The 15,232-nt window shown below is 40.6% G+C and overlaps 1 protein-coding gene across 1 annotated transcript in view; it reads right to left on the reverse strand.

Annotated features, from left to right (window-relative positions):
• Window positions 1-4,001: 4,001 nt before the first annotated feature.
• The window catches only part of nrxn3b (neurexin 3b), a gene marked incomplete at both ends in the record, with an annotated part of 300,207 nt that continues 288,976 nt past the window's right edge, over window positions 4,002-15,232 (reverse strand). The window contains one exon of the mRNA XM_083899178.1: window positions 4,002-4,987. Within this exon, the coding sequence (XP_083755304.1) occupies window positions 4,002-4,987 (986 nt within the window). The remainder of the gene's footprint in view (window positions 4,988-15,232) is intronic.

Here is a 15,232-nt window from a genome sequence, read left to right on the forward strand (position 1 = left end):
AACAAATGGGAGATGGGGACCCCACGATTATTAATGGATATTTCGTACACTGGTGTTATGTATTACTCTGAATAAACTGGAAGTTAAAGTGACCCCATGAAGGGCCTCAAGAAAAAAAGATTATACCTATATGGACTTTTAACAAAGCAAAATGTTCTCAAAATGAATATAAATACGATAGAAAAATAAAGCTATAGGAACATTTAACAATGGCAGGATGGAGTCTTCTGCATTTTTTTTTGTATCAAAATGAAAACTTGCCATTTTGGCAGGAAGCTGCTCTGTTCAAATCCAAAGACATAAGTATAAACCTATCTCTTCATCGACTGTATTCATAAAAAGTGAAGATGACTGTGCTCCACAGTCAGAAACAAGCAAATGGGAGAATATTTTATCAGATCACTGAAGATTCCAAGAGGCGGCAAAGGGTCGGAGCAATGTGAAGACATAGAAAACAGATTCTGCTTGTATAACGATCACTTCACCTCAGCTACAGAATCCAGTGCTTTCTAGTTTCAGTATTTTGTTTAGTTCACATGCTTTCATTGTGATGTTGAGTTGTTCTGTGGAGAAGGATGAGGGAAAATTTTTATCAGAAAGATGAAGAAGATGTCGGGATACTGCACGTGTGGCTGTTTCCATTCGAGTGAAAAGCACCCAGGGGCAAAGTAAGGGTCAGATATATTTAGTCTGTCAGGTTCGGTAATACAATGCTTGATCTCTGTGGATTTAAAGCGCGCAGTTGAAACTGGCACTGGCGCCATTCATTTTTAGAGAAGCTTGTCCTGTCACCATGGAGCTGTAAAGAAATTGAGTCACGCGGCGTCCGGAGCTCTGCAGCAGCAGCAGCTTGTTTTGGGCTTTTAGAAAGGTGCCGTCATCACATTTTTGACCCCTCTGAGAGAAGGGGAAACAAGCTGCAGATAGCAAAAGTGACTGCATGATTCGGTCTAAAAAAGTAGAGTGACTACATATACTCACCAGGTAGTTGTTAATCTGCTGTTCATTGTTGATAAAGCAAAAGGTGTGTTTTCAATGTTATGTAAATGATGTGACAATGAGCAGAAAGACACACTGTGTCACTCTATAGCTTAGAGGAAATACCGAGACAGATAATACGCAAAAAAATATTGATTATCACCACTTATAACCCGTTTTTGTTTCCCTCGTGCATTGACTCTGTTCTCTGCAGTGAGATGAAATGTGGACTGGGTGCCATTACATGAAAACTCCATTGCTCAAAAGCAATGTTGCTTTCTTACACATTAGCTTGTTATTTCGTTGACTTATGCAGAACAAAAAGAGCAAACAAATCATGAAATGCGTCTGGGTCTGCCTCCGAATTTAAAAAAAAAAAAAAAACAGTTCCCGAGTGGAACGAATCCCTGCTGGCCTCAAACGTACCCACTGCCTGTGGCAGGATGAATGAGTTAATATGTAGTCATTGTGCAAGCTGGATATACTCACACATGCTGCTCTGATATCCTACATCAATGGGCTATTGCAAGTTAATGACCAGCTCTGTGAAGGCCCATTTGCACGAAATATGGACAGAGTAAAAATGAGCTTGGAAAGCAGGTGCTGCTGCCGTTGAGTAGCTCATAACCCGCCCATATGGTTCTGAAGAATCTCATTTAACTGTGCATTCTCACAGAGACATGGCAAAAATAAAGCCTCTCCACTGCTGCAGGTGAAGACTCTGGTTCCCCCCCAGTAAACAGTTTCTCCCCTCACTCCTTTTTTTTTTCTCTAGTTGCATGACTGAATTTGCATAATCATCCATAGTTAAATGAGAGCTTTGAGCTTCTATATTTGAATAGAAATGATACCACTTTTTGGAATAAAAGGAAATCAGTCAAGTGATATTAAATGGATGAAAAATTGTGGTTTCGGTGAGTAGTCCTCTGTGTGGATGGTATCTATCGCCATCTCCTTGCAGATTCTTCTCCTGCTTTCACACCACAACAATAGATGAGTGAGTGAGTGACAGCCACCCGCAGTTTAACATCAGAAAAGGTTGGGAACAACATTTTTTTTTTTATTTTGAGGAATTGTTTGGAGCCAAAGAGCAGAAGACAATAATAATTAACTGGTTGAAAAATCCAAGTACAGAAACACAGAAAAAAAAAAAAAAAATCAAAGTGAACACTGACTGATTTTGCATGATGAATGGAAACAAAATAACTTCAGCAATAAATAATGAAATTAAAAAAAACAAAACAACAACCACAAATTTCCTGATGCAAAATTAAGCTACATGATAACAGAAGAAAAAAAAACTAAATCAAAAAGATAAGTTGAGCAGACACGGTATTGAAAAAGGAAGAATACAAACAAACAAACAGACATAAAACACCTGTTGAGTCAGTAAGGTGCTAGCAATAGATCTCCAAATCCATCATAATCTGTCTTTATTTTCTTGTTCAGATTTTTATTTTTTTTTAATTTCCAATAAAAAAATAAACAACATGACGAAAGTAAATTCAGAATAAGGAGGAGTGTCTAATACAATATCTGAGGGAGGTGTTTTCTATTTGACTTGACAGCTTCCGATGGTCAAATATTCATGCGACTGAAGAGATACACCATCCAGAGAGACTAGACGTCTAATCTAACAACATTTGCTCCTGCCTAAACAAATGTTCCAGTGTGCACATCAGATTTTTTAAGTTTGAATTTTTTTTTTTTTTTTTATCTCCGGGTGTCGCTGGCAAAAGAATAATGATTTTTTTTTTTTTTGTCTTGTTGCTACAGCAGGAAAAATCTGATCCAGTGGTCTGTCTGTACAAGTAAAAGAGTTAAAAACAAAACAACAGAAAAACAGAATCTTGAATTTTCTGTACAATATTGACCAGCAAAAGCACAACGGCTATGATGTAACAAAAATATGTAAACACATTTGCTGTTTTTGACACAGTCGTCTGTGACAACAGATAGAATCACACTTGTTCACATTGGAGTCTTTAGCCTGGGTGTTTTTTTTTTTCTTTTGCAAGACTGTGAGTAATTAAATCTCTGCCAGACAATTTATGTTAATGCGTTTTTTTGCATGTAAAGAAAAAAAAAAGGAAATCAAATAAAAAGGAAAAATGCTATCAGAAAAGTACCAATGTGCTGTGCAATTTTCCTGGTGGTTCCACTTTTGCACGCTTGAACACCATCTAGAATTTGTATGCCATGCATAGCAGTCCAATCCTTAGCTGAGACGTTAGGGAGGGAGAGAAAAAATATTGAGATACATTACTGTATCACATCCTGCTCAGCCGACACTGAACACTGCCCGCTCAACCAAGACTGGACATCATCCTCCAAAAAAACCCCAAACAAAACTAAATAAAATAACTAAATAAATAAATTACTTAATAAATAAGAAAATAAATTAAAAAAACCTAAAAACTAAAAAAAAATACATCTTCGAGTACACATACTTTACCTCATACCTCATCTGTGACAGCTACATTGAATGAAACCGCAATGTGAAATCCTGTTTTTGACTTCCAACTTTCCCGGACAATCATCGCTCCTCGAGGTCCCTCACTTACACAGATGCCAGCACCACGTCACATACACCTCACATGCATGCTCAGAATGGCTGAAAATGACAGTGATCGTATTTTACAGGGTTACAATGGACAAGGTCGTTAGAACTCCAAGGATCACACACACACACACACACCTCTCGACAGTCACTTGGGGGATCGTGTGGATGTTGAGAGTGATAATATTCACACTGCCAACTGTCTCCAGCAGGGACTCCTTGAAAAGGTCCATGTTGAATCCCAGGTGAAGTTGTACTGCATTGTCTTTCCATAGCGCTTACAATAGTAAGTGTGCTTCTATAAGCCAAAGTATTTTTCTAAGTGTTTCTCAGCAAGTATTGAGTTCTCAGGAGATTTGATCCTTTTTTAATCACAGTTGCCAATATGGTACTGTCAAAAATGTATATAATTTTGTTCCAAAGCGTTCATTTTTTTTTTATGTGTTGGGAAACGACTTGATTTCTATACGTAATATTCCTTGTCCTTGTCTTTCGGTCTCTTGCTACTGGCGATGCCTTTGGCGCTGCCACTGGGTGTTTTATCCTTCACCACAGCGCCATTCGTTTGCGCCGAGTTGCTGATGTAGTTGCGAGTCTCGTCCACCTGGTAGGAACCCTCGTCCCTGTTCCTGTACTTGTACATGGCGTAGAGGAGGATGAGGATGCAGAGGGCAGCGGCTGAGACGATGCCCACCACCATACCCGTGGTACTGCTGGATTCTCGGATCACCTCTGAGGCCCCCGCGGGCACCCGCCGCACCACGCCAGGCACTGTGGGCAACGCTGCAGGCACTGTGCGCAGCATGGGCGAGGTGATGAAGGGGCCCCGTGGTTTGGTGCCGTCTCCATCGAAGGATGTTGGCAGGGGCAACAGGACTATGTCCGGCTGCAGGGGTTTTACCTCGCGGTTGTTCATTTTCCCAGCCGGCAGTTTGGGTGGTGTGTCCGAGGGGACCGCCGCCGGTGGTGTGCCCTGGAGGTCGGGTAGAGGCGAGGTGGATGTAGTCCTACCTGCCTCAGAGGCTTTGCTAGGCCTCAAGTCCTTGGCCTCCCACTTGGGTGCGAGGGCTTTGTAGCCACCTTCGTAGCCCGATGTGGTCAAGATCTTATCTGTTACCAGGGAGAAGGTGGTGTAAAAATCTTCATCGTCAGTCGGGGGCAGGCTAGAGTCGAAAGCTTCGCCAGAGCCAAACCCCGAAATCACCATTCCATCATCATCATCATCATCACCATCATCACCACCATCACCATCATCACAATCATCGCTGCCTCGGTCCGACAAGCAAGGTACCCCCGCCTCAGTGGCCATGGCCAAGGATTCTTTGGTGGTCTCAATAATGGTGAGGACAGGGCGAAGGGTTGGGGGGAGGGGGATGAAAGGAGAACGGGTGGATACAGAAGGGATGTCTATGGGGTCCTCGACTAGCACGGGGATGACTAGTTCCCCTCCTGCAAAGTGAAAGAGAGAAACAAACACCAGTCAGCGAGCGGCGAGCTAGCGTTAGGTCAGAGAAAGAAGCCAACACCAAAAGAAACTGCTAACCAAAGAACGTAAAAAAGCAAAGCTCAACAAAGGGAGAAGAGGAACTGAACATAAACAACGAAAGGATAAAACAAAAGAGAGTCTACCAGTGCAAAAAACAATGAAACGCAGAACCAAACAAGACCCAAACCAAAAGAAAACAACAGCCATAAATAAAGAATACATTGCATCAAAAGGCTTTGAGGGATGCACAAGGGTGAGCCACAATAATCGGACTACTTATATGTTTCCTAAATCGTCTCAGATGCTACACTTATACTACACTATAAACTATTACGACATGTTTTTGTGCTCCATGTATTTTCGGAGTTGATAGAGAGTGAATTATTGATGTGTATATGCACAGTTTTGTCCCTGAAGCTATTTCTACCTAATAATGCTGCATTTTTCTCCATATAAACTTTCTAAGGCTTTTAAGAGGCTTGTTTCATGTATCTTCAAGTGTAAATCCCCTTTTTAGCCCATTTGAACACCAAAAGATACGCTCTGTGGGTAAACAGGCGCAGAGGGTATTAGCTTTTGTTTGCAATTCAAGTCCAAGCCAGTGGGGCCTGAAAGGAAGTTAACTAAGTCTGAAATGAGAAAGTGTTTGTAAGGTGTTTGATACAGAGCGCCGGCTTTTTAACCCTGCTGAACCTACAACTAGCTAACTATATCATAAAGCTGGAAATGTTACCGTCTTGGAGGTGCTCCACAGTCCAGAAACATTACGTTGAGCCTCTTAAAAACCTGACTGGTATTTAAAGTCTACAGAACGGTCAAACGCTGATCTTAAAAAAAAAAAAAAGGAAAACTAAACTATACCAGTAAAGATAATCTCCACAAACAGTTTACTTCTGACAAATGAAGGGAACTACTTACTCAGCATTAGTGGGCTCCCCTATTTGCCCTAGCCTCTTGCCTTTTGACTCCTACAGTTACCACGATGGCACAAAGTCACCGTGCAGTTCAGTGACACCTGAATGCTTGCTGATTTTATATGGTTTGTTTCGAGAATCTGGTTTATAAAACTAAATAATGTAGGGATGTCCCGATCAGGCATTTTAGCCTACAATCCAGATCTGATTTTTTATTTTATTTACCTATTTGACCATTTTGTGAAAATTGCTGCAGGTAGCAGTGGTGGAGAAATTCTCCAGCTTTCTTTGTGTTTGTGTACAACATGTCGTCAAACTGTGAACAAAATAATTAAAAATATTATATTATTCTCTTGTTGATCAGTGCATAGGTTTGCATTTGAGTGTCGCTGTTTTCAACACGTTATAGCAATATGCGACTGCTCAATGAGTTAGCTGTGTATATATTTACTGTATATGCATGTATATAAATGTATATGCATGTATACCAGAAAGCGTATAGACCACCAGAGGTGAAGATTTTTTGTATAAATTTGAAAAATAAATTTGGCTGGTTAAAATGTGGTTTTAAGGTTAAGGTTTGATTACTGTTAGGTTAAGATTAGGGTTACATTTAGGCATTCATTTTTGTAAGGGCCTCGGGAAAACCTTATGTCTATGAGTTTATTCCTATTAAAGTATTCCTATTAAGTAGGAATACATTTTATTACCTTGTTAGGACCTTTACTGGCATTAACACTGACCTCATCAGAACCAGTAGTCCGCTTGGTTGGAGACCAAAACCTGGTCCTGATGAAAAAGAACCTCATTTCTGAATTAATGGTTAAGTTTAGAGCTAAAGTGTGGTTAGGTGAAGGTTAGGGTTGGGCTTTAACTGGTTGAGGTTAAAGTTAGGGATAATGCTTGGTTTAGGTCGTCCAAATAAATGGAGATCAATGCTTTTAAGTGCCCTTAAAAGAATAGCTGCGGACAGATGTGTAAGTGTGTGTGAAGCAGTGCTGAAGGCAGAGAGGTTAGAGAGAATCAAAATTCATATTCAAATATGACCGATTATATATATATATCTATGAGATAAGAAATAAATGTCCTTTCAACTCTGCCCCAAATAAAGCCCTGCTACACTCTAGAGCTGAGCGACAGGACGGACCTGATCACTGTTAATAAAGTAGCTGACGGCCAACGTCATGAGGAAAGCTCTGTGGCTGCAGTTAATGATTGAGGTGAGGTGATCGGCTGTGAGCCAATACTTGAGATTGCTATCGGGACATCCTTAATATTTGGTGTGATATTACAATATTAATCATCATCGAGTGCCAGACCAGACGTTTCTACATCCAACCATTGATAATTAATCCACGTTGGAGCACTTGATACCGCACGATTTATTGAAAGAGTTTGAAACATTCAGATGTCGACCGGAACTGCTTTCCTCTTGCCAAAGCGGCTCGTTTGTAACATTGCAAAGGCTCACAGACAGGGCACTATAAAGAGATGCAAACCTTTTGGAACAGTAAAGAAAACAAAAAGAGCACAACGGAAATGAAGGAAACCAAAAAAGGAAAGGAAAAGTAAATCATAATTAAGGCATTGCAAAAAAGAGTCCAGAGTTAGAGCAAACATTGTAAAAACATTCACAAAGTAAAGCCACAGATAGAGCTATCCAGAAAGGGATTAGTAAGAAGTAAAAAACAGGTAGCTCGGAAAATCATAAGAGTCTACGAAAGGAAGAAAAAGAAAACAGTTTTCAAAGGAAGGAAGCATACAATCAGTTTTGTCAACTTACATCAACAAATTGCCCGCATGATTTTGGCAGGAAGAAAAAAAAAAATTTACAAAAGAAAGTTGTGTAAGAATGCCTTTGGACAAGTTAGGTTAGTTCTGTTTTAACACTTTCTGATTAATTAGTATATATTTCTCTTTTGAGACAGGATGGCACAAGGGAGGCAACAACACATACATCCACACATCATGACATGAAAAATAATCTTCACCATTCTGTTCAGGATATCTCTCTTTTTTTGTTCTTTTCTCGATAATCACGTAGTTTTGTATAAAAAAAGAAAACTGTATATCTAGAAGTCTTGATAGATAATTCTCTCCATAAATATCTACAGCCTGATCAGAATACTGTTTTTTCCTTATTTCTTTTTTTTTTTTTTTTTTAAATCCTCGCTCAACATTAACATGTTCATCAGTAATGAACAAAACGGATGACTGTACATTTCTTAGAATCTCTAACGGAAAAGGGTCAGGGAGCAGGGAGTGTGAGACGGGGTGGGACCTATGAACATACTAGGAAGGAAATGACATAGATGGGGGTGAACGTGTACATCAGTTGCCATGTCCATGTAAAGGCGGCACGAAGCGGTCGGGCGGCATTAGAGCTTTTGGCTGTAAGGAAGGGATGGGGATATACAAACAATGAGCATATACATGCCCATCTACAAAAGAGAACAGCACTCTCAACACTGACAGTTTTACAGACCCTAAGCTGCAACTTCTTTTCCATGCACAAAAATAAATCGACTCATTCGTTAATCAAGTCCAAATTCAATCAGAGATAGCAATTAAATAACAAGGAGAATATCAGCATTAAAACAGTTTTTTTTTGGTCCACTTTGAAGATCACTTCACTTGTTTTCTCTATGAGGAAATTCATTTGAATTTCCATAAGAGCTGCTGTGTTTTGACGCCCAATCTTTAAAAAACCTTCTGTTGTTTATTTAACACCAATTAAATCATAGAGAAAAGAGGAAGCTTTGCTCTAATTAGAGGGGAAGGGGGGAAAAAAATCATCAAAACATTAACAATAGCTTATTCTTAGCAAATTAACAAGATAATGAAATTTGAACATTTCCAGAAAAGAGACACTTACACATATATGTGTATTAACATATATGTACAAAATAAGACATTAATAAATCATATAAATAAATAAAGCAAGCAAGAAAGAGAGGCATCAAATTTCTCACACTATCAAAGATGAACAACCAGAAAGCACACACTGAGGCAGACAAAGAGAGGGGGACAGTTTATAGGCAAAGTGTCACCACCTTCACTTAACTAATAATAAAGTCTTTATTATTAGTTGCTTCAGTACATTTCTCTTGTTAGTATTTTTTTAAAACACGGGACAGGTGCGTGCAGTCTGGATGTACGTCAGAGAAAGAGAGGTAAATCAGACAATGGATTTTGTTTTGGATTTTAGTTTGGCTATAACAAGTCGGGTTAATGCATGCTTAAGTAAGTTGCATTTAGGGAGAGTAATATACAATAACAATACAGCAAGCTGGGGTTGGTGGGGGGGGTGGGGGGGGAGGGGCTTAAGAAGGGGATAAAGGTCAGTAAAAGGCAACTGCCATTGAAGGGCTGTAGGATATTATCTCAGGCAAAGATACCATTCATCAGCAGTTAACAGGGGGAGATGGGGGTGCCATAGGTGATATATAACCAATATTAAGAGGTATTTAGCCTCACTGCATTTGCTAATTAATCAAGAGGGTGAGTAAAGTGATAATTAATGAGCCACTTTTAATGAAATGTTTGTTGTGTTCTATGCATAACCAACAGCCTTCATTTGACAGATAAGCACTGTGCTGGGGGAGGAGTTCCACAAGAGGGCACCGGGGGCGCACCAGGTTTATCTGCGTCTCTGGTGACTTTAAGGAGATGTGAGAGGCACATTAGTCTTCACGTGACAGGTTTTGGTGGCTCCTCTGCAGGCTGATACAGGAATACCTCATTCATTTAGTAAAAAAAAAACAGGCTCCATAAGTCAAACAGTGTAGAGGAAATATCGCACGCTGCGCTGTATCTTATCAACACTGACGTTTTAAATGCGAGCGTCCCATCATGCTCCAGAGAGCGTCGTAATGGCTGAGCGTGCAGAGTTGCTCTTTACTGTATGAATCCCATGAATAATCTTCTCTATGACTAACCGCAAATGTGCTCGTTGGACGGCTGTGATAATATTCCAGTAACACAACCCTGCGCCTTGTTAAGTACACAACACCAGCGATAAGTGATTTCACCGAGGCTTTATTTACCGACCCTGCCCTTGTCGTCTTGGCCTTGTTTGCATCCTTTCGCTCCATTCCCGGCTAACAGCTTTCAGCGACTGTTAGCTCTGCGTTATATCAACAAAGGGGAACCTCTGCTGTTAAAGTTTCGCCAGTAAAGTCAGTGCAGAGAACCTTGATGTTTCTGGTAAACACTTTAATCCTGCGTAATCTCTTCCACAAGCATCAGACATTTTTGCTGCATTTGGAAAGCAGACAAACACGGCAGTTTCTAATGGGTTTGCTTAACCAAATTTGTTTTCACCAATGTCAAGATGCATGGGGACTTTATTCTAAGCCTCTGCCTCTCTGGCAAATCATTTTCTGCTTCCCTAAACCTACAGACAGTTAAACTGTTTTCTTTATTTTTAGAGAGAGTGAGTTGCTTTGTGCCTACTCAATAGTCTTTGCTTTAATAAGAAAAAACTAACTACAAAACGACAAAATGAAATAAAACCAAATTTAAAAGCCATTTCCCCTGTTCATCCAAGAAAGTCACTATCTGCTGCATGCCCATGTTGGCTTTTGAGAAGGAATTAAAGTCAATATAGTTACTACAAAATGGCTGATTGACTACCTCAGCAGCTTGGAAGCTACAGATGCAGAAAACTCAGAGCAGCACTTTCTCTTCTTTTTCCACTTTCACTCTTCTGGCCTGATCCCCGTGTCCATCCAGCGCTTGCTGAGGCTTCCGAAAGGAGATGAATCCCGACAGTGTGTCAAGGATTTGATGGCGCTACGCCACAAAAGCGGAAAGCCCGTGCACCCGCACCAACCACGGATGAACCGAGTGAAAGGAATTTCAACGCTGCAAATTGTTAGTGAGTCAGTGGTTTGAGGCCCTGAAATCCCATTGTAGCTACTCGCATTGTACCCAGAGACCTGCTGTAGCAAATTCATTCATCTCTACCCACCACAGGTATGGGGGTGATTACTAGTGAGCTATAGCAACATACCGATTCTCATGGACACAGATAAAAGGTTATACCGGGAATTATATTGGTGCCAGAGTATTCTAGAAACATTGCACCTTAAGATACTGAGCTTTTTGCCCTTCCAGTAAATTATCTTATCTTGCCTGTGCACACAACTGCCGAGAAAAGCCTCACTTATCATTGATGGACGGTAATTTGCATGCTTAAATTTGAACGCTGTGTCCCACTCGCGATTCCATGGAGCAAAGAGGTCCATCTTGTAAGGAAGCACAAACCAGATCTGGCTGGAGGAAGCGTTCTCTTCCGGGATGTCCTGAAGCCATGGGCGCATGGCAGATAGCTCTTAATCCATCATCATGTGGCTGCGGGCAGTCTGGCGTATAAAATTGGCATCTCCGGCAGGCAATGGCGACTTGCCCCCTGTCAGCCGGTCGATTTGCTGTACAGCCATTAGGCTGCACCCTTGCACTCGGTGGACATGTGTCAGCTGAATAACCTTTAAACTGATCTGAGACCTGTGCTGAAGTGACAGCCGGTCCGATGGGGCTTGACGGAAGCCAAAAGCTGATGCCTCAAGGAAACTCACTGATCCATTCCTATACTTCATTCTCTACCCTACACGTGGCTCTTGATAAAGAGCATGAAAAGCATTGAGGAAATCCCACAATACTGCATCCATGCAGTCCAACATTATTTGAAGCTGCAGTGGTGATTTTTGTTTTTCTTTTTATTAATCTGCCAGTTTGATCTTCTTAAACAGAGACGATGCACTTTCAAGCAATACTATCAGATCTGACTTAGGGAGTGTTTGTGTGTATACAGCAGCAGCAGCAGTGCAGGACCAGGGCAAAGACCGTTTGTCCCATCAAGATGTGAACAACCCGTGTTTTTTATTTATATTCAAACCTGTCTTGCTTTACTCACACACTGTTGCTGTTGCCCCGTAACATCAAACAAATCACTTCCTGCACAGTGCTGGAATGTTGCCAGGCAACACAAGCTGTTATACTGAGTTGCGTAGCTGAGCTGATTATGTTTTCATTGGCGTGGAGTTAGTTTGTCCTTCTGTTGTCTGCAGTTTTTGACAAATCAATCTGAATTTTTTGTGACGGTTAGTTGACCAAACAAATATGTACCCCATTAAATGTTGGTAAGGATCTACCCACTGATGACATCAAAACAATGATCAAATTTGGTAGACACAAATTGGTGGCGATTTAAATTCAGATTAAGTTCAGATGTGTATGTCAGTGACATCTCAACAAATCAGGATGTTAATAGGTAAAACTCTATACAGATCCAAAAAGCCTTCTGGATCCAGTAAATGTCAGGTTCTGGTCTGTAAAACACAAGTGACAAAGTGTCTAAGCCTCGGTGAAGGTCACTCTGCACTCTCTGAATGATCTTGTTTGACAATGGTTTGAATGTAACAATGTGACATCTGTTTGTATTTAGAAGTTATGCATTACAGTTTTAAGCCCGAGTCTAAGGCCACCTACACGTATTTAAAATACGTTCCACTTCATCAAATGGTGATTTTATAATCTATGACTGGCATGAACAGCGCAACATTTACCCTGTCTGCAGACATTCGTAGGCGGGTTGTTTTCTTTACAGAAACGACAAATGTGTTATATTAACATTCAGTAACAATACAGGAAGTGCCTTTTTAATGTTATTTCATCACAATCTAAAACCCAAACACAAAAGCCAGAATGGATAACATTTTTTTTATTTTTATGCTATTTAAAAATTCAGCAGAGACCAATTAGTTCAAAAATCAGTCCATTTAATTCAGTTTTGGTCTCCACTTTGAGAAAAATAATTGTCTTCAGTTGCTTTGTGCTCCTCCACATAAATAAAACAGACCCTTTTCTTATTTTTTGGTAATAGTGACTAAGTTCTGCTCAACTTTAACTTTTCCTTCTTTCCCCTAATGTTTGTAATTTTAAGCTGGAGGGATGAGAAAAATGCTCCACACAGCTGAGGTGAACTGCAGAATAGGATAACAATTCTCTTCAAGCTTGTCACCATGAGCAACTCCCATTATATTAACATTTTTACTTGATTTATTATTCATATAAAATGATCAGGTACAGCAGAACCAAAGTCAGCAAACACTCCGAGGCACTCTCTTTAAAACTATTAAAACGCCCTTTTGACTCCCTGATGAATACTGAGACTGAAGCATGTTATTGTGAGTCCAGGAAGTTTTCCTCACCAAAGAGTTGTTTAACATCAAATAAAGTTGCTTCAACAAAGCGGCTTTAGTTGACTTAACTTAACCAAACCTTACACTTGGAGGATGCAGGTTAGAAAAGTTCTATACCTTTGTCGTGGCAGATTTAAGATTTAAGTACCAACACGAATGATGACTCCATTCCATTTATGTGTTTCGGGTCCTATAGGGATTGTGTCTCCCTGACACAGTTTACTGGCATGATAAGAGTAAACAGCGCATTGTTAAGCGTTTTGTTCTTCTTGGTAAAACTGTTCATACATGCTTGAGCTAAGGTCACACACAAATCAAACGTTCTCATTTGGGCTTGTGGGTTTCTGAAAATTGTTTGCATCAATTACGTGGAATATAATTACATATCAATCACAAAATTGCTCTGATTATATGGTAATGACAAGCTGCAACACTGTTAATCACTGTGAAATTAAATCAGAAATCGACTTGTTTACTCTCCTCTACTCTGAGCATCTCTTATGTTTTCGTCAGTCATTTCCAGGTAGTCATTTTATACCAGCTGGTGCATTTCAACACACGTTTCCTTCTCACTTAGAAGAGGACGGTCGGGAATCACGGCACACTCTTTATGTGCTCTCTTGTGGAACTCGCGTGGGATTAAAGGGAAAAGGTGTGGGGGGGGGGGGGGGGGTTTACAGTTTTATTAAACACACGGACGACACAACCCACGAGACGACCACGTACAGCAGACAAGACAGGCCGACACAGACGGAGCACAGACAGAGACTGCAGGCACGAGTGCAAACACAAGACGCCTCAGAGGGAGGAAGTGCTGCAGGAATACAGAAGCAGTTCAGACCTGCCGCTGTAGTCCCCAACATACACTGACACATGTAGTAGAAGCCAGCAGGAGGTTAGTCTGAGACTTATGGGTGGAAGAAGAAGCAGCAACACGACACAATGGATGTCAATCAATTGTTCATGCAGAAGCAGGGGATTGAGGGAAGAGGATTATTAGTTTCGTCTATAGTCGCAGTACAGTCCAGTACAATGTGCATGCCACAAATGCCTTCTACTTGGAGCAACAGATAGAATAGAAAAACAGATATACTTTGTGGCAATAAAAGTCTTTTTTATGCCATCTGCATTCAAACAGACATGTATATGCAGAAAGGCTAAAAGAAAGAAGGTGGGTGATTGGGGATGGAAGGGAGGAGGGGTGGGGGTTAACGCCCAGGAGGGGAGACGGGGAGGTATTCTTTCACACACAACTTTCTTGAGACAGAATGGGGTTGCCTGCACAAGGCCAAAAAAAAAGGATGATGGCAAGAAAAGATTTTGTTGCCGTTCATTTCCCAATGTTGTATCGAGAGATGGGGGGGGAGGGATGTTTCTTTAGAAGCCAAAATATGGCACCAAAAACAACTAAAAAAAACAACTAAACACAAACTTGATGAGGAGGAGAACATTGAATTTTCCAACCACCAAAAGTTCATGCGGCACAAGATGAGGCAAAAAACGGGAGGAGCGGTTCTATCCTTGCTTGGAGGATGGACGACGGATGATGAGGATGAGGATACCAAAGGAAAATTAAAAGTAAAAACAATCACACAAAAAACAAGAAGAAAACAAAACCAACCCACTCAACCTGCCCAAGGCCCCAAAATAAAGCAACAAACAAAAAAGTTCAAATTGTAAGCAACCCCCCCAGCAGATGGGTACAAAATCGATACAGAGGAGAGATGTTCATATGTGCATCACAGGAGAAACAAAATGCAAAAAGAAAAGAACGTCATGTCATGCAACTGTTCAAACCACTGGAAGCGGGACAAGGAATGAGGAAATGAATTTCTGTGTCAACATGGTGAAATGTGCGAGAATGTATGAGTGTGTATGACTACATATGTTGCCACTATATGAGGCGAGGGTACCGTGTTTTCTCTCAGTAAATCGAAGACGTCTACTTCCACTTTTGAGAACGCATGGGTTTGAGGTTTTAATAGTCGGGGCACGTAAAGACAAAACGCATGAGCTGTGAAAAATTCGTCAATTTCAATTTCAATAATCTCTGACTTAAGAAAGCAACTCGTGCTCATAGATAAAGCAC

Source organism: Microchirus variegatus, assembly GCF_963457635.1.
Source record: "Microchirus variegatus genome assembly, chromosome: 12".
NCBI classification, from domain to species: domain Eukaryota; kingdom Metazoa; phylum Chordata; class Actinopteri; order Pleuronectiformes; family Soleidae; genus Microchirus; species Microchirus variegatus.